The sequence below is a fragment of the Ceratotherium simum genome, chromosome 17, assembly GCF_057802395.1.
Source record: "Ceratotherium simum simum isolate JZ-2026a chromosome 17, ASM5780239v1, whole genome shotgun sequence".
Taxonomy (NCBI): Eukaryota; Metazoa; Chordata; class Mammalia; order Perissodactyla; family Rhinocerotidae; genus Ceratotherium; species Ceratotherium simum.
Genome location: NC_141916.1, coordinates 2549169 through 2569417, shown reverse-complemented (window position 1 = coordinate 2569417; position 20249 = coordinate 2549169). Strand labels below are relative to the sequence as shown.

The 20249-nt window shown below is 38.7% G+C and overlaps 1 protein-coding gene and 1 long non-coding RNA gene across 4 annotated transcripts in view; one reads left to right on the top strand and one right to left on the bottom strand.

Moving 5' to 3' along the window:
- RAP1B (RAP1B, member of RAS oncogene family) overlaps nucleotides 1–11968 on the top strand; it is a 44870-nt gene extending 32902 nt beyond the window's left edge. The window contains exons 2-8 of the mRNA XM_087442048.1: nucleotides 2328–2410; nucleotides 3407–3475; nucleotides 4586–4642; nucleotides 5374–5514; nucleotides 7458–7601; nucleotides 8281–8397; nucleotides 10724–11968. Coding sequence (XP_087298174.1) covers nucleotides 2354–2410; nucleotides 3407–3475; nucleotides 4586–4642; nucleotides 5374–5514; nucleotides 7458–7601; nucleotides 8281–8367 — 555 coding nt within the window. The 5' untranslated portion in view covers nucleotides 2328–2353 and the 3' untranslated portion in view covers nucleotides 8368–8397; nucleotides 10724–11968. The remainder of the gene's footprint in view (nucleotides 1–2327; nucleotides 2411–3406; nucleotides 3476–4585; nucleotides 4643–5373; nucleotides 5515–7457; nucleotides 7602–8280; nucleotides 8398–10723) is intronic.
- LOC147914675 (uncharacterized) overlaps nucleotides 1–20249 on the bottom strand; it is a 36079-nt gene that overhangs the window by 4611 nt on the left and 11219 nt on the right. Inside the window, exon 2 of one of the 3 annotated variants that reach the window (XR_015554908.1) lies at nucleotides 11459–14910. The exons of the other annotated variants lie outside the window; for them this stretch is intronic. This is a non-coding gene — a long non-coding RNA (uncharacterized LOC147914675). Of the gene's footprint in view, nucleotides 1–11458; nucleotides 14911–20249 lie in introns of those variants that run through there. 3 annotated transcript variants of the gene reach the window in all.

Sequence of the window (20249 nt, the reverse complement as noted above, 5' to 3'; positions counted from 1 at the left end):
ATAGATAAAGAATGGCAAAGAAGTCATCAAAAAAGTGATACAGCCCAGCTACATAAAGGATAAAAGAATGCAGGGAGATGAGTCTAATTTTATTTGTGTTAAAGTGTTTGGTTTGGTCTTTGTGATGTTTAGGAAATTCTTGTCCCCAAAGTTACCACATTTCCTCTAGTTGGGTTCAGAAACAAATTTAGGGGTGTCTTTCATTAGCACCCTAAGAATATTTCTCAAATAGATCAGTATACGTCTGTGTGGTTGGGTAATGTGTACATGGCACTGATAATAGAATTGTCATCTAAGTAATCCTATTTTTAAATGATTTTTTACATTAAAGAAATAAACCTGACTTCAGTTACATTTTTACAAAGAGTGATGAAGGGGCCGGCCCGGTGGCGCAAGCAGTCAAGTGCTCGCGCTCCGCTGCGGCGGCCCGGGGTTCGCTGGTTCGGATCCCGGGAGCGCCTTAACGCACCGCTTGTCAAGACATGCTGTGGCGGCGTCTCATATAAACTGGAGGAAGATGGGCACGGATGTTAGCCTAGGGCCAGTCTTCCTCGGCACAAAAAGAGGAGGATTGGCAGATGTTAGCACAGGGCTGATCTTCCTCACCAAAAAAAGAAAAAAAAAAAAAAGAGTGATGAAGACTCTTTCTTTATTTGTCCCAAATTTATAGGCAACCTACAATGTGGCATATTCTTAAAGCTGAAAGTTGATTGAACTTTTATTTCATATCCTCTTCCTAAAATTATAATCTGGTAAGAACCATGCAGCTCACAGAAGTTAAGGAGACGGTGTTGAAGAACTGGAGAAAAATCTATGGAAGTGATGGGTTCAATAAGTTTAGAAATATAGCAACTAGTAAGTGGGGAAGTCAGCAGCTAACTTTTTTTGGTTTTTGTTTTGTTTTGGGGTTTTGTGGTTTTTTTCCCCATTCAGGAACAGAGGAGATATAGTAGATAGGCCGTGAATTTAGAGGCGGAAATGAAGGAGGGAGTTTTGGAATGGCGTCCTAAGGAGAAACACAGGAATGGCACAGAGGAGAGGGAAACAGAGGCTGTCTTATCTGAGAGTCTGGGCTGGAAGGAGAGAACATAGAACGAGATTTCGCAGAGAGCTGTTCCGCCAAAGTGAGTCCGTTCTTTATTGACGACCTTCAGGAGTGAGGGGTCGTCGATAGTCCACTAGTTTGCAGAAGCATAGTAGTGGTTATTGGTTGATTAAATGTGTGGAAACCCGTTCTGGTAGTTACTTGTTACTGTGACTAAAGATCTATCCTTTCTTGATTAAGAAGATTGAAAACCTGTTCTGGTGGCTACTTTTGTACCATGGCCAGGCCACTGACCAATCATTTTTTTCGAGGAATGTGGGAGCTTTGTATTCTCATATTATCCCCCGCCCTGGAACCTTTTAGGATCTTCTTTCTGTATCCTTAGGATACTGAAATTTTATAATGATAAGGCTTGGTAAGGGTTGTTTCTTTATTTTGTTTTGGTTTCAGCTGTTTCATCATACTGAGCACTCAGTAGACTTTTTCAGTCTGGGCACTCATATTCCTGAGTTCTGCCTCTGATTCCTGACCATTTTCAGGCTCTTTGCTCCCCCACTTCAGGAAGAGATATTTGGTCTGCTTTCTGCACTGACTCATTCACCATTCATGTACCCCAGGGGTCGGCAAGATTTTTCTATAAATGTTGGAGGCTTTGCGGACCCGATGGCCTCTGTCGTAACTACTTAACTCTGCCATAACAGCAAGATAGCAACCACAAGCAGTACGCAAATGGTGGGCGTGGCTGTATGTCAGCAGCACTTCATGTACAGAAGCAGGTGGTGGGTGGAAGTTGTGTGCAGACTCCAGCCCTGTCCTGTTCATCTTTACTAGAATATTGGCTAACGGGGGCAGAAAGGTTTTGTTGTTGTTCATTGGATACAGCCCTGTACTCAGTAGGCACTCATCTACTTGTGACTCGGCTACAGATGGTTCAGGAAAGGGGGTAAACGTGTGTCACTGCCATCTTGTAACTAGTAGAATACCGCATCCTGCTGTTTTCAGCCTCCTCCCTTTTTTTTATTCTCAACAGAGTAAATATTCTATTCTAATTGAATTTAGGATAGGGCTGAAAGTTATGTCTGTAATTCTGCAGTTTCTTTCTACTCTGATGTGTTATCAAAAGCCCTACCTTTAGCATTGTTTAGTAAGTCTGTTTATAGAATGCTCCATATTGGTATGGTAAAGTAATCATTTTAAATAAATCTACTTGCTTGAATGTCTTATTTATATAAGCACATAAATACAAAGATATTACTTAAGAATTTTTTTTTTCTTTAATAAGGTACTAGCTTCTGACGAGTTTGCACCATGCGTGAGTATAAGCTAGTCGTGCTTGGCTCGGGAGGCGTTGGAAAATCTGCTCTGGTAAGTCGTTCGCTGTGCCGAAGCTGCTCACTCCTAGACCTGTTCTTTTTCTGGGGAGTTTTAGGTTTTGATTATTTGTCAAGGTGAAATCCCATAGTGATTTTAGAAGCAATATAATATTTTTCTTGTACTTCTCATCAACTTTTAGTTGTATCTGGGTAGATTATGCTCTCTCTAGAACATTGGTTCCAGACCAACATGAGATATACCAGAATCTTTGGGCTAAGCAAGAGGGTCAGAGCATGTAAATATGTGTCTGTCTGCATTTCAGAGCCAGATAGGAATGAATTTTGGTTTCTCTCATTGTGAGTTGGCTTATAATATATATTTGATGTTAGAAAATATTAAATAAAGCTTATAAATGATAAAACCTTTTATTACCTTTGTCCAGTTTTTACATTATTTTCGTAGCCATCTTTTGTCATCAGGGGATATTATAACAAGAAAGAAGACACTTGGTGGGTGGGAAGGGGGAAACTTGGGGAAAATAACTTGATGAATAGTTCAGAGTTTAGCAAAGCCCCACACTATGAGAGATTGACCATCTCACTTGGCCACTTAGAGTGGCCACCTGGCACAGAACCTGACATGCTGGGTCAGACTGAGAGATGTATACAATGGGGCGTGAGCTGCTGTTTCATTTGTAAATATATCCAAAGTGGTGGGAGGTGTCTTAAGTGTGCACGTGTGTACACAAAACAGCCAATTTAATAAGATTCAAATTAAGCCCTTAAAACTGAAACAGGAGATATTTTTAAAGGTTTAAATATATGATGTCTAAATTTAGAATTAGCTAATAAGGAGCATAGTGATTATTAATTTTCAAAAAAAGCTTTCTAAGGTAATTTTCTCATCAAATACATACATTCAGATGTAGTAGTGGTTATGTGTTTTCATCAATGGCGTAACTACCCATGTGAAATCGGTGGTTAGAAATGTACAGATTTGGATTTGTTCTTTTCCTTAGAAGTATAATGGCATGTTAATTTTTTTCAGACTGTACAGTTTGTTCAAGGAATTTTTGTCGAAAAATATGATCCTACGATAGAAGATTCTTATAGAAAGGTATATGTTACTTTAGAAGGCCTTTGCTTTTGACTTGACTGTAAATATAAATTCTTATTTTTAGCTTTATAATAATTGAATGTTGTTTACAAAATAGGATGAAGAAGCAGCATTAATTAAAAGATTAGTGGGGGAAGTTCACACTTGATTATTTCCTGGCATTGTGTGTTTACCAGTTTATGAGAATCTTAAACACTTGCTCTCACTCTCTTTCTCTCTTATTCTCTCTCTCAGAGAATTTTAAGTTTATCCTGACCCAAAAATTGTAATTTGACACACAGACTTGAGAGCTAGGCCATCCATTTCACGTGGTAACTCCATGTTTCTTCCCCCACCCCACCCCCAGAATGAATACTCTTAGGCTCCCTTCTTTTTAACTTAGAGATGTTCAATACAGAAGTCTCCCTAACCTTCCTACTTATAACTCTTTGAGAATGTGCCACTGCCCATAATAGAAGGGTTTATTTCTATGTCCGCTGACACAGCATGTGACAATGAAACTTAATGTGCAGACATTTTTAATTCAGTAGGGAGAGAGTTGTCTCCCCACCCTGGAGCAGCCAGCCTCATCCCTGCTGCTGTGCAGACACTGTGTTTCCATTCTTCCCTCTGTGTCCACAGTCTTCCAGAAAAACTGGAAACCCCTTCCTGCACCCCATGTGTAAGGCAATATTACTCTTTTCTTTCTACATCTAATTCTAAATAGTTTTTTTTCCTAGGAAATGTTAGATGAAAAGGGTAGGGGTAACAAAGATGTATAATTTGGTAGCTGTCCTCTGCTTCTTTGCTACCAGAAATTTTGTTCCAGAGATGTTGTTGTCTAGAGAATTGAAGGTGTGTCTACAGTATGGCAGAGCAGAGATAGAATCACTTCTGATATCACTGGAACACAGAAAAGAACACATGACTTTTGCAGCTAATACAGTCTGGGGGGCAGTGGACCTTTATTAGCTAGCTCTGTTTCTCCTGATTTGTTAAAGTATTGCTTGAGATGAGTTGTAAAGTGGCTATAATTGACCTCTTTGTTTTAAATATCATATTAGCTTTTGTATATATTAAGGTAGTCTTGTATACATAAAAAAATGAAGGTGTATTTTAATTTTCCCCCAGCAAGTTGAAGTAGATGCACAGCAGTGTATGCTTGAAATCCTGGATACTGCAGGAACGGTATGTAAAACTAAGTGCCAGAGTGTATGCATAATTCATGCAGTATTGACCTCTTAAATTCTGGTACTGTAGAGACACACCTTAGTTAAGCTTATTTAAAGGTACCACTTGCTTTAATCTTCAAGCTGTTTTTTATTCTCTTGAATTCTACTTTTTGTGTGTGTGCTTTGTAATTGCAGTGGGTCAGTTATTGAATAAGTAGAAAATGTGTTGGGATGAAAATTTCATAGTTTCATTAGCACTTTTAAAACAAGTTAAGATATATTACCACATCTTAAATAATGTGGAAAATCCTTGGGGTTACATTCATTCCTCAGTGCCCGTGTGAAGTATTTTGAATGGTATCTTTCCTCCTTCAAAATATTTGCAGACCAACTAGATTTGTTGGTATCTGAAGTGAAGGGGAGGTTTATTCTGGATATTTGGTATTCATTCAGCTAATGAAGGAGTATCTGAGAGGTGCTGTGGCCTGTTCTTTTGGAGACAGGATATTTCTGTCCCACTTGAATATATTTATTGCACATAAATCTGCTTTGCTGTATTATTTTTAAATAAAAAACTTATTTCTTGAAATACCAGTTTTTCAAATAGCATCTTGCCATGGACTGTAATTTTAAGCAATGTTAGATAATACTTTATTTTTCATTGAGCTCTAATTATAGACTTTGAAAATTGTCAAGTTAACTATCAACACATTATTGTTTTTTCATGATCCCTTCTTTCTGCTGTAGGAACAATTTACAGCGATGAGGGATTTGTACATGAAGAACGGACAAGGCTTTGCACTAGTTTATTCCATCACAGCACAGTCCACGTTTAATGATTTACAGGATCTGAGAGAACAGATTCTTCGAGTTAAAGATACTGATGATGTAAGCTGACTTCCTAATACATATATTGTATTTCAAACTCTTATTGTAGTGATAGCCAATTTAAAAAATTGAATTTAAATCCAATTTAAAGTTCATGTATTTGGGGGGATTTTTTTGTTTTTCAAAAACTTTTTCCTTGAAAGGCAAAAATAATATCTTTAACACTCATACATATTTTCAAATATATATAATGTGGAAAATGAGAAATATACCCTCCTCTCCCCTTAACCTATATAAAATAAATTTTATACCCTTATTTTTAAATCATGCGTTTGGTGGGGAGAAAGGAGCCATGTGGGTGGCAGATGTTACTAATAGAGCAAATGATGTTCTGGCCACATTTCTGGTAGATTTAAGAGGCTTTTTAACAAGAATCAGGACTTACAGGTAAACATATCTCATAGCTGACAGAGAAGGAGCATAATAATAATAATTTTAGAAGGAAGCCAACAAATATATTAGATTCTAACATTAATTTACATGCCCCTTCAGAATGTACCATAATGGAGCTTAATCCCTATAGAAAACTTCAAAGGGATTACTTGAATTCCTCATCACACTAGATATAGCAGTGGTTCTTGAAATCAATCTTGTGTCAGAATCACCTGTAAAGCTGGTTAAAACAGATTGCCAGGTCTCACTCAGTGTTGCTGATTCAGCAGGTCTGGGACAGGGCTCAGGAGTTTGCATTTCTAACAAGTTTCCAGATGGTGTTGGTGCTGCTGGTCTGGACACCACACTTTTAGGAACCACTGTACAGTATATAGTTTAATTGTAGCAAATATTGTGAGAGCTCGGAGGCCCCTATAGGAAATGCTGCAGTTTCCTGGACTTCTAAAACGGAGAACTGGGGGGCCTGACGTGTTCAGCCTCAGTGAGCATTTCTCAGGTAGTAAATCTGTTTTCTACTGTCTCTGGTAACTACTGTAGTTTTCTTCTGTCAGTTGCATTAAACAAGTATTTATTAATGTTCTATATCTGTCCTTAAAAAGGCCCAAATTCCTGATTTTCTAGTTTGGGTTTTTTTCCAAGAATTCTCTAGAAAGCCAATCTCTAAATGATTAATAGTTGTTTTGCAGAATAAGTATTATTTTTTTCTATAGTGTCCTTGTTAAAATTACAAACATCACATGTATCCAAACATGTGATTAATGTAGTCTAGATTTTTAGTAAATTAAGATGCTTTTACTTTCTGGATTTTGTAGACTGTATGAGAAACTAAAAATTCTACTTTAGGGGCTTTCCAGTTTCTCCTTTTTGTGTTATGAAATTGAGAATGGTTTTTTGATAAATGCATGTCAGGAAACCAGAAAACTTGAAGTTGATTCACATCTCTTAGAGAAATGTTCTAAAATTTTGAAATATATTGGCTTTTCACAGTAACACCCTTTTGTACTTCCTTTTTAAAAAAATTTTGTTTTGCTTTCTATATAATTAGTTAAAAATCCATTGTGATATGCTTTTTAAGGGTTATTTTCTCTTATAAGTAGATCATAGCTTGTATTCTAAAAATTTCATGATTAAGTTTCTTAAATTAACATTAAGGCTTTTGTTTTTAAGTATAAATTTTATTACACATTATTAATTTAGTATTTTTCTCTGACATAATATAAAAAGTAATCCTTAAGGTTGACTCTTAGAATTCTTTTGGGGGCCGGCTCCGTGGCTTAGCGGTTAAGTGCGCGCGCTCTGATGCTGGCGGCCCGGGTTCGGATCCCGGCACGCCCCAAGGCACCACTTCTCCGTCCAACGCGAGGCCGAGTCCCACGTACAGCAACTAGAAGGATGTGAACCTATGACATAACAACTATCTACTGGGGCTTTGGGGGGAAAAAAATGAATAAATAAAATCTTTAAAAAAAAAAAAAAGAATTCTTTTGATTTGAATTTATATAGCATATTTATTTACTTATTTGTTTTTACCCTCACAAATATATTTTTAGGTTCCAATGATTCTGGTTGGTAATAAGTGTGACTTGGAAGATGAAAGAGTTGTAGGAAAGGAACAAGGTCAAAATCTAGCAAGACAGTGGAACAACTGTGCATTCTTAGAATCCTCTGCAAAATCAAAAATAAATGTTAACGAGGTACGGTAAATATACTTTAAAAACTCTTGATTTGGAATTCAGCATTCAAAATTAATGGAAAATAATGTTTGTGTATTAACACAACCCCAAGTTAATGTACTCAAGGTGCTTGGTTGATCTTAAAGGCAAAAATCTTAGACTAAATATATGCATGTTAATATTAATAAACACAATGCTGTTTCAGCCTCTATTAAATGCTGGTATAGTGGAATTTACCATGAAAAAAAGGAAGACTGGACAGGGTGAGGAAGATAAATGAAGTCTTCAGGTTTGTGAAGGATGTTATGTAAAAGATGGAGACAGATTCAAAAAGGCATGCACGGTTCTTGCCTTGAAGGGGCTTAAAGTCAGGTTGTAGAGTAAAGATACAGAAAGATGGGAAGAAGAGTAAAGGATTGTTTTCTTTGGATGATGGTAAATGTTCTAGCTGAACTAAGATAAGATCTCTGCACGTCCTTCAGCTCGGTACTTACTTTAAGGAGAACAATTTTAGCCCTCCCCAAAAATAAACAGAAAGGAACTTGGCAGTTACAAGAATACCTGGTTTTACTCATTCCTTAACTGAACAGAATATTTGCTTTCTGGGGTTCATTTATATCCATGGAAAGTTCAGTTTTTTCATTTTACTTTTTGTTTTTGGATTTTCTCTTTTGTAAATTAAAAAAAAATATGTTTGCAGATCTTTTATGACCTAGTGCGGCAAATTAACAGAAAAACTCCAGTGCCTGGGAAGGCCCGCAAAAAGTCATCATGTCAGCTGCTTTAATATACTAAATGCATTGTAGCTCTGAGCCAGGTATGTTAATTTATCTTTTCCTTTTTTTTTTTCCCCCTCTTTTAACCTCAACTTCATTAAGGGCACTCTGTCAAGAAAGCAAGTATAGAATTTTTTTGTTCTAAAAAAGAAATGGTTACTTCCTTTTTAAGATATCCATGAGTTAGTATGATTCTAGTAATTTAGTATAGATTTAGTATAGATTTAGTATAGATTACTAGATTCTAGTAATTTAGAATAATTATTTCATGTACCTGTCATCATCAGAGGTAAAGTATTCCACATATGTGGATATTCTGGATAAGTTCGTCCTTTGTATGCTTATGCCCCAACGGGACACTGGTTTATGCTGACAGTACAGTGGTGAACAAAACCAACCTTCTCTTCTTGCCTCTTCATTGCCTTAAGCTAATTAAGGTCTAATGGAAGAGTTAGACAGACAACTGCAAAATATGATAAATGCTATGATAGAATAAATCCAGCATAGTACTGATAATAGGAACCCCTGAGACATTTATCATATGCCAGCCACTCTTAAGTACTGTCTATATATTAATTGAATTCTTGAAACAGTTCCATGAGGCAGGAACTATTATTATACCCATATATTACAGATGAGTGAACTGAGGCACAAAAAGATTTTTACTTGTTTAAGCTCTGCGGTGAGTAAATAGCAGAGCCAGTATTTGAATCCATTGATCTGAGTGCATGGCTCTAAATTTGAGCCATGGACTAGCTCCCAAGTCCGTGCTTAGTCACTATGCTGTTACGGGTACATAATGTGGTAATATGGGTAATATATATGGGAGCATGTAACTGGGGCACCAAGCCAGTCATGTGAATTGTGGATTCAGGGAGACTCTGTCAGAGTAAGAGACATCTCAGCTGAGATCTGAGGGATAAGCAGAAGTTGTGTAGGGGATGAAGAGTTTCAGGCAGAGAACCACAAATACAGCCCAGAGATGAGGCAGCAAAGGAAAACTGAGTGTACAACCATTTGATATAGTTTTCGACAACAATCATATTAAATGAGTTAATACTTGTAAAGGAGTTAGATCAGTGCCTGGCGCGTGGTAGACCCTCAACTATTAGCTGCTGCTTTTTGCCAGATAATGGTTTCCTGCTCAGTGATCATTAAACCACATTTTACTGTATCTTATCCTTGGGAACTTGTGGTGTTTATGGCTCTGCTGCTTCCTATGTTGAATGGCCCTGTCCTACCACAGCGGCCTGATTCTGTATCTTCTCAGGGTTCTGTCGCTACCCTCCGTCCAAGGCTATCTGATAGAGACCGACCCCCTCTCATTCCTGACCACGTGCCCGTTCTTAGCAGCACACGTGCCTGAGCTCACACATGCCCACCTGTCCTTTCCAGTTTGCTCCAGTCAGTCTGCTAGGATGTAGAAAACTTAGCAGACTTATTCAGACTCTAAGTGAGGACCTAAAGTTTAAAGTGTTTGTGAAAATGGTTTCAGCAGCCACATCTTTATTAACAGTGTTTCTGGAGCTTGCAATAAGTCTGATCCGAGGAAAACAGTAAAAAAAGGAAACGTTTTTTTAGCCTGGCCATGTATGCAGAAAATCATCCAAAGTAAATAAATATTTGGCAGACAGTGAGTCCTGATTTTACTTCTTTTACATCACTCACAAGTTTTTAAGTTTAATTACGTATGATTTTAGTGTAATACCAGCTTTTTTTGACATCCATCTTAAAGTTGACAGAATCTGTTTAAATATGGAATTAGAAAGTATATAACTTTCAACTGTAAAGAGGCATCATAAAATAAATTCTATTTTGTCTGCTTCTCTGAAGCAGCTTTTTAGGTGCTCTTTTTGGCAGAGGAAGGAAGAAAGGTCTTGATTTTTCTGGTACTAGAAACCCTGGTTAGATGGGCATTCTACACTTAGGATGTAATTCTAGGATTGGAAACACTCTTATAGGATCACCCATTTTAAAATACTAACTGCTATCTGTCTTTTAATCCTAATTCTAATAAAGTTCACCTGACCTAAAATTTTAATGTGGTGGGTTTTTTTTTTTCTTTCCTGCTTTTAATCTTTGGAGGATAATATACAGAAGTTTGCACTACGGTACATTCCCTTTTTGTATCTAAAATTTTCATTTGACTGACTTTCCAGAGGGTAGCAGAATAGATGAAGTCATTCCAAAAAGATGAAAATATCTACCCATGCTTTGCTTTGCTATGAATTGTGGTGTGTTGTCATTAATGTAAATGACAAGGATGAGAGCCTGTATTACATTCATTTCTAACACTTCATTTTTTGGATCTTTAGTGTGCTATTTTCGGCTCATGTTTTCAATTAATTTAATTTTTCCTTTTGACAGGTCTGAAGAACTGTTGCCCAATTCAACAGTGCCAGCATTCCAACTTTGTTAAACCTACCAACATCTTAAATGGACTTTCTGTGGTGGTACCCTTTAAGAGGCGGATGAAAGCTACTACATCAGTTTGCACATTCTAATCACTTTCCAGTATCACAAGAGAGATTTTTACTTATAGAATAGTCCTAGAGTATGCAGCTGGTAAAACCAGAGGCTACTATCCAGTATTACTGCTAAGAGACATTTTCATCCACCAATGTTGTACATGTATGAAAATGGTGTACTGTATACTTTACACGCCCCATACTTTGTATTGGAGAGTACAATAATGTAAATCCTAAAAGCACCACTATTTTAGCATAATAAAAGAAAGTCCAAAGAGCTCCTATATAGACTACTCCAGATAACTTCGCTTCTTTGATACTTGTAGCTTATTGTAATTTTTTTTAAGAAATTCAAGGTCATTATCATTGTATTGTACAAATAAGCGCTTTGATTAACACAGCTATATAGTTTTTTTAATTTTTAAAAAACCTGTGGAGACAGTGATCTTGTCTTTAAAATATGATAGTCCTTTCAGTAATAATGTCTTAGATGAAAGACGTTGCCTTTAATATCTGTTGGGAAGGAAATGTCCAGACTTTTCAAATCTCTTATTGTATGTTTCCTTTTTTGTTTACATAGGGAACAATGTTTATAGTTGTGTGTACAGTGGGGGTCTACAACAAGAAGTGTATATTTTCAAACAATTTTTTAATGATTTAACAATTTTTGTAAATCATTTTCAGGCTTCTGCAGCTGTAGATTCTCACTGTGAATCCCTTGCTTGCTCATGCATAAGTGTATTTGCAATACCAAATATACAGGTTTAGTATTTTTGCCTGTTAGTGATTGTTTCACATGTGTAACGTTTTGGTTGAGATGTTAAATGGTGGACGAGTACTGTGGATGTGAATGTGGGAAGTAATTTTAATTATGTGTAATTGGTCACAAGGCCTAAGTTGCAGTAACTATTGCTGTTTTATTTAACAATGCCTTGTTGCTTTGTATGCATTAATGTTTGGGTGTAAAGATTGTGTGTCTATCCAACAGGGAGCCACAGTATTTAAATTGACCAACCTAATGTTACAACTACTCTGAGGTGGCCAAATGTAAACTAAAAGCCTTAATTAAAGTGGTGCAATTTTGTATAACTTAGCATCAGTAGTTCAATAAATTTGGATTGCCATGCAAGGGCTTGCATTATAATTACTTGCCACTTGAATGTGTTTTGTGTAATGTTTAACAGTGCTAGTACATAAATATGCGTTTAACTTCTTATTAAATATAATAGGTGCATTTTACATAGTATGGTTTCATGATTTAACATTTGGGCAAACTGGACTCATTCATTAATTACAGAAATGATGAGTGAAAGATGTCAGATTTTTTTCCTAGTATTGTTTAAATATCCACATGACCACTTTCTGAATTTTTCTTTGGGAAAGAGTTTTGTAAATCAGGCAGTACTACTTAGGAATATATGCCTCTGGGGAATGTTCAGTAGCTCTTTGAGGTGTAGGAGGAAGAATTGAAAATACTTTGACAGATGTTATGCTTACGGATTTTTTAAAAATATAGGATGAAATTTTACTTAAACTATTACAGCTGTAAAATCTTTTGAGTGGACTCAGGTACTACTTTGTTTTTAGATAATAGATCTGTCTTTGTCTTATGTGTGCTGTAATTCTGTTCTTTTTTGAAATTTTAAACAAATCTTAACTCAAACTTTCTCAAAGTATTTGCCAGCCACTGGAGCATCTCAGCAATCAGCTAGTGACACCATCTCATTTAGGGGTGTCTGCTAATCCCCTAAATACATGCTATTCGAATGGGACATTTGAAGGCCTTCATTTGAAGAAGAAAAAAGTGTTGCTTACATATTTAACTCAGAGTTCTGTGTATTTAAAGGTTCCATGGATCCAAAAAAAAAAATGTTTGTTCTCTCAGAAGCCCCACTTAACTAAAAGACTTGTTTTAGCAGAACTGGTTTTATTTGTAGTCGTTGGGAGAAAATTAAGCCTCAAAAAAGTGGGATTGTGGAGCACTAAAATCGCTTCAACTTATTGTGTCCTGTTAACATCCTGTGACCCTCTTTGAGGGCAGTACCATTTGTTCAGTTACCTTTAATAAATATTGCCTACCAGCAGCTACACACCAGGCTGAGTTCTAGGCTCTTAAAGACAGATAAGTATTCAACAGATAGATTTAAGTGCTTCTGTGTCAAGCATGGTTCTAGGTCTGAAGATAGAGCAGCAGTCAAGGTCAACTTGGACCCTGACCTCCTAGAGTTTATCCTCTGTCGTAGGGTTTCTCAGCCTCAGCACTAGGGATGTTCTGTGCTAGATAATGAGTTGTGAGGGGCCATCCTGTGCATTACAGGATTTTTAGCAGCATCCCTGGTCTCTACCCACTAGATGCCAGTAATACCAGCCCACCCCCAAGTTGTGACAGCCAGAATTGTCTCCAGACATTGCAAAGCGTCCCCCAGTTAGATTTGGGGAGAGGGCATCGAAGGGCAAAATTGCCCCACTGGTAACCACTGATCTGGTGGGAAACAACACGTGAAGCACAGACAAGCGTTGGGGGTACAAAATGGACAATTGAGTATGTGAATAAGAATGTGGGCCCTGGAACCAGGTTTCCTGGGTTTTCTGATCCCAGCCCTGTCGTTCCCTAGCGTGTGACCCTGGTTAGCTGTGAAATGGAGTGATAATAGCACCTACTCCCTAGGAGTCAGAGTGACGTGAATGCCAGTGCCATCCTCTAGGTCAGTATTTTTTTTTGTTTTTTATTTTCTATTTTGCTAATGGAAATGGGCTGTGGTTTGGTAGAAAGCACATTGTTTCCCATACAGAATAGTGACTGCAGCGTAGGAATGCAAGTCCTATGTAGGTCGACTCTTCTGGTGCTTGAATGGAAAAATACTAAATAATTCAGCCAGAAAAGTCACGAGTTCATTTTCATGTCCCCAAAGATACTTAGAGAAACGAATTTAGGAGAAAACCGGAGTGATATTTCACTTAATTTTTCTGAAAAGTTGTAGAAACGCTGTTTTGACTTGGATGTTGACTCAGCTTCTTTTTCTTGAATGGATCGTCATTACCACATGTGGCTATCATGTGTAGAACGTTGTAAAACCTCCATTCACGAAGGTGAGCTTTGCTCCTCTGTTGATCACCTCGTCTGCAGGCGGGCGGCAAGCTTAGAATCGGGGCTCACCCTGCACTTCTTCCTTTTCCTTCGCTTCAGTCTGTCTGCCGAGTTTAACTGTCTGCTACTCCGTCTCCTCGCTTCTAAATCTTGGAAATGTGGAAAGGACTTAGAGTAGTTGGTAATTAATACTCCTACAACCTTATCTTAGAAATCTTAGTGTTTGCAGGCTTATCTCTCTTAAACTATCAGTGAGCCGTAACAAATTGTGATTTATGGGACTCAGTTTTTTTTAAACCTGTTCTATAATTTGTTACAGTGCATCATTACATCTGGTGTTTTATGATGCCTGAGAGAAGTGTAATAGACTGAGAGTAGAACTGAACTACGTTCCTTTAACTGACTGTGGAGAGAAAAATGTGTCTTTGTTGGGTTATTGATGACACTTGTCAAAATTGGCTCCTAAACCTATTAATGGAGCAACTGAGTTTGTAGGCTTGACATTAGTTTTTCTTTGAAAGGTAGAAATAAAATACTTAACTGCTAAATAGGTCTGTTTTCTAAATGCTGCAGATGTTTTTTTAAAAAAGTATCCACATGTTGCATATTTTGAGCTTCCTCCCTTAAAATACCCTTGTTTGTGACCTATAGATTACTGACTGTAAGCATTAAAGATTTTATCCAAAATTAGGGATATCTTCCTGATTTTTTGTGTCTAAGAATCAATAGATGTGTTCAGTCCTGTGTGTCCTCCGCGTCCCAGGCCCTGTCCACCACGCTGGGGACACAGCAGAGATGTTCTGCCCACGTGGAGCTTCCGTGCTGTTGGGAGGAAAGACAGCAGACGAACAAAGCTCCGTAGGTGACAGTCTGTTCAACTCGCTCAGAACTTTCCACTGGGACAATTCAGTGATGTTAGAAAAGCATGGTATCATTTTTAACGTGTATGAGGTTCTTATCCTTTATAGGCCGTCAATAATTTCTCTATTCTGATTTGTCTGAAAGGGTATGGAGAGAATTTTTACTATTTTGTTATGAACCTAGTTTAAACTGATGTTCCTTATACAGTGACGTAAATGAGATCATTACCCAGATTCAGCATTTGGGTGAAAATTCAGGGGTTTTTTTGGGAAACTAAACACAAGTAGATCTTACAGGATTTTTATGTGAATAATATATTCACTGAAGTCAAAAGATTACAGCAGTTTTTAAATAGGCAGAGATCAAACCCTTTAATTTTTTTGTCATCTGCTGTTGTTACCCACTCAGATTCCTGTGTATAGTGTGGTAGTTTATGCTCCCTGGGAGCACTGGGTTCAGAACAGGAAACTCGATTCCTGGCTAAGTTGAGAATGTGCAGAGTGCTTGCTTTGGGCAGGGGAGTGGCAGAGAGTAAATGATACACCCAGCTCCTGCTGGCAAGGTGCTTGATGTGTCTGTGGGGAGGACCAGTCAGATACACCAAATGAGCGAAGACCTAGCAACTCACATCTGACCACAGACGGTCATGCTCCGTCATCCATTCTAATGCAAGTGACTAGGTAAAAGTCGTATTTTGTTTTAAAATGTATGGACTATTTAATTTATATTTCTAACTTAGTTTTACTCAGGTCACTGTTAATTTGATTCTCTGAGCAAATCAGCCAGTGATGGAGAACTACATGGCTGGCAGAAGAAAATGAGTCTCTCTCCATAGTGGAAGTGTGGAGTACAATAGGATGGGACAGGAGAGGGTGGGGGGTTAACCGGGGAGCCACTCTACTGCTCTCAATGGGAGCAAAGCACTAAAGCAACCGATTGTGACAGCTGTGTGGAAGACAGCCCAAGGGGACGAATGGGCAAGCCAGAGTGAACTCAGCCAGCTGGGAGGCTGCTTGGGTCTGTAAGCATCAAGTGGTTAGGGTTGGAGGTGTGCTGACAAGGGTATCCCAAGAAATTTTAAAAAGGAGTAACTGGATGGGGCCAGCCTGGGGGTGTAGTGGTTAAGTTCATGCACTCTGCTTCCGTGGCCCGGGGTTCGTAGGTTCCGATTCTGGGCACGGACCTAAGCACCGCTCATCAAGCTATGCTGTGGTGGCGTCCCGCATGTAAAAACTAGAAGATGGTTACAGATGTTAGCCCAGGGCCAATCTTCCTCAGCAAAAAGAGGATTGGCAACGGATGTTAGCTCAGCGCTAGTCTTCCTCACAAAAAAAAAGGAGTAACTGGGGAATTGGTTAATGGTTTAGATGTGGGGGCTGAAGGAAAGGGTGAAATATCTGATTATTTTAGCAGAACCAGAGAGAATGAGCACCAATGATGATAAAATAGAGAAGCTGGCAGGGAACTGTGATTTTTAATGCATGAGCAAAAGAACTTTTTGGTAAGATTTAACAGTTGGACCTTGGAGTCATGGACATACAGGAGACAACTGAACCGTGGGTGTGAATGAGGTTATTTTCCTACGGATTAGGCATGGAGGAAGAAGACAGCCAGGCCTAAGTGGGCTGGGGCTGGAGAGAAGAGGGCGGGAGTACGGATTGCTATTACAAAGACGGGCAGGGGAGGCAGCAGATAGCCACCTGTAGCCTGAGAGCACAGACAGCATCCTGGATGGTAAGGGGCAAGACGTGCCCTCCCCGCCGCCTCACGCCTTGTCTCGTGCTATAGGCCAGCAGTAATTTCCTCCTCTAGACGCATCATAATTTATGGTGAGGAGTTGGCTACGAATCTAAGGAGATGATAGGAGAGTTCTGGAAATACTGTCCTCTAATTTAGTACCAGGTCTACGGATGTCTGTGCAGTGACTGTAAGTCTGTTTCAGAGCCAGTGTTGACAACAACTTTTCAAGTTCAGCTACACCAAGACCACAAGGCCTCTTTCAAATAATATCATTGAAATATTTCTCCATGTACCTTGCCAATAATAAAAACATTTTTGTTGCTCTCATTTTTCTTAATTGGCACTTTGATGTTCTACCCACAAAAATGTGTTAGGGAGATAAATTCTTATTTCTTATTAACCGAGTTCTCATATATTGTCAATCTATTTCTATTATTTTCTAAGAAGATATCAGTGTCCTAGTTAAACAGTATGCATGAGTTCCTGGGGCTGCTGTAACAAATTACTACGAATTTGGTGGCTTAAAACAACAGAAACTTTTTCTTGTGGTTCTGGAGGCCAAAAGTCCAAAATCAGAGTGTCGATAAGGCCTCGCTCCCCTGTCGGCTCTAGGAGAGGGTCTGTTCCTTGCTGCTGCCGTCCCTTGGCGTTGGGCTGCAATCACCCCAAACTCTGCCTCCGTCTTCGTATCTCCTCTGTGTGTGTCTTACCTCTCTCTTTTAAGGACATTTGTGATGGCATTTAGGGCCCACTTGGATAATCCAGAATAATCTCCTCTCAAAATCCTTAATCACATCTGCAAAGACCCTTTTTTCAAATAAATGTAACATTTACAGATTTGAGGATAAGGATGAGGACATATCTTGGGGAGCCATTATCAGCCTACCACACACTGTTTTACTAATTTTGAGGTAACAAAAACCAGCATAGGTCTACGCTAGGATATCCCAAAACATGCTGAATTGAATCAGCAGACCCAGGAATCTCCCGAGAGAGGTCTCACCTGGGAAAGCCCCAAAATTAAGCTACGCTGCAGAGCTGCTTCTGAGGGGAGCCAAGAATCAGATGAGACTTGGAAGAGTCAATGAGAGGTCCAGTCAGGGCTGTTCCACCATTCCAGAACCAACATAGTGTCCATGGAATGCCGTTACCCATCATGCCACTGAACGACCTCCACTTGTGTTGGCATACTTCCTGTCTGCCCTACGGGTTTTATATTTTTCAGTGATGACAGAAACTTCCCTCTTCCACTGACTTAGATTTAGGAGTGATATAAAGAGCAAACCTTATTTTCTTACTTTGCTTTTCATTTTCAGACACCACAAGAGATTTTTTCCCTTCACCTCACCCCCCCACCTTTAATCAGCCTTATGTACATGATTCATTTTAGAAGGAAATGGGTGCATCTGAAACCAAACAGCGTCATGATTTGGAAGATTTCCCTCAACTTCTGCACTGATATGAATGTTTTATTTACTGCTTTTTTGTTTTTAGAAATGGGAGTAATGGACAGGCATAAAAATTAAATGATGAAAATTCAATTGTTTGGAATGAAGTACATTGAACGTTGAAGCAAATTAGGAATTAATTCAATCCAATGAGTTTTGGGTTTTATATTTGTAAGTACATCCTGCATTGGGGGTGAGGTTTCTGTCTGTGTAATCACTTCTTAAAATGAACTTGGACCTTCTCCAGATAGGTCTTATCTGTTCATTATTTGAAATAATAGTATAAAGAGATGGTAACTATCTGTGTGGTTTACATGTTTAAGATACAAACTTAAAGTTCCCAGAAGCTGATTCAGTCATTCTCTCCTAGAACTATTCTGGAAAAAGTTCTCATTTCACTCATTCATTCCTTTGAATTTTCTGACTTCAATAAAGCATGAGTTGGATCACACAAGATTTTAACTGGAGACTTAGAGAGTCTATTTTATTACACTAAAAGACAATAATGATTCCTGAAATACATCTTGGGCTCCTTGCAGAAGCTGGACCAGCTGATGATACTATTTAGCAAACACCTAACAGCTAGCTTTTAATTTTTCAGAAACAGAGAGTGTTTTAGCCACTGCCGTGTTACTACTTCATTCCACCAATGCTATCACCAGCCCTGGTGGTCTAGTGGTTAAGACCTGGCACTCTCCCCGTCGCAGCCCGCGTTCATGTCCCAGTCTGTCGGTTGTCATACTGTGGCGTGTTGCTGTGATGCTGAAAGCTCTGCCACTGGGATTTCTAATACCAGTAGGGTCACCCATGGTGGGAAGGTTTCTTTGGAGCTTCCAGACTAAGACAGACTAAGAAGAGGGACCTTGCCACCCACTTCTGGAAAAACTGGCCATGAAAACCCTGTGAATAGCAGTGGAGCATTGTCAGAGAGAGTGCTGGAAGGTGAGAGGATGGCACAAAAAGAGTGGGCAGCATTCAGCTCTGCTGTCCACAGGGGCACTAAGAGCTGGAATCCACTCAATGACACTAACAACAAGTGCAGTCATAGAGAATGGCACCAAAGAAGAAAGGCACCCCCTCCCCTCCCCCTCATCCTTCCACTCCTAACCAGTACAGGATGTTCTTACCATCAGGGCATTCTCCCCTTGGCAGGATGCAGCTAATGCCAGATACAGAATTAATGATACTGTTGCCCTGGGCCCCCTGCCAAGGCCTTGTTCAGGGATGGTAAAGAGGACAGGTCTCAGTGTCATCCAAACAGGACAGATGTAAAATGCCAAACCATGTCAGCCCTGGAAAGTGAAGACAACCTACAGTGCCACCTCCCCCCGACTGTCAGAAGACAGCTGCCTTTCCCCAAGAGTTCATCTCCCCAAGGCTATGACTTCATAAGGAAGGGCTTTTTTCTTAGCTCAAGTTACTCATAAAACTCAGAGAGGAGCAGTAGATGAGTCATAATTGGCTCAACTGCTTTATCTCACTTTGAAGAAGAAATGTAACAAATGCTAGGAAGCAAAAGATTTTGTGACAAGTCTTGACCTGCAAAAAATAAACTGAAACACCATATGAGCTAAACCAAAATTTGGTCAATATCTAGCCTTAAACAAAGTTAGACTATAACTTCTCTTTTCCAAAGGAAAATAATCTGTGGAATAGTAATAACAATTATTACATAATCATTAATCTGTTGTTATCACATAATAATCTATGGAATCATCCCCATACATAGACTATTTCTCTGCTCTTCTTTCCTCCCATCCTATCCAGGTGAGAGAATCACAAAAGTTTAAGAAAGCTGTCACCCAGGCTCCCCAAAACCAGTTAAAATGGGGATTGATGAAATAATAAGAAAAACCAGCAAATGATAGCAAATTCTTGTTCTTTGGCATGGTGTTTCCATGAAAGAGACATTTCTAGATTGAAGAACTCACAAGCTCTGATAGTGAGAAGTAATAATATTAGTTATCATTTTCTTGAAGCCCTACTATGTGCCACCCACTGCTCTAAGCACTTTACACGTGTTTATCTTATTTAACCCTCAAAACAATGCTATGACATAGGAGTTATTACTGTCCCTTAATACTGCTAATGGATGTGTTAAATCAATAGAATGAAATATTCATTATAAATACTGGAAATGTAATTATTTTTGCTGATATTATAAGTGAATAGCTCAAAAAATCTATTATATTATTCAGGAACTTGGGAAGGTGGCTGGATACAAGATAAATGTCCCAAAAATCAATAGCTTTTTCTTATATTCACAGTAAGCACTTAGAAGTTGATAT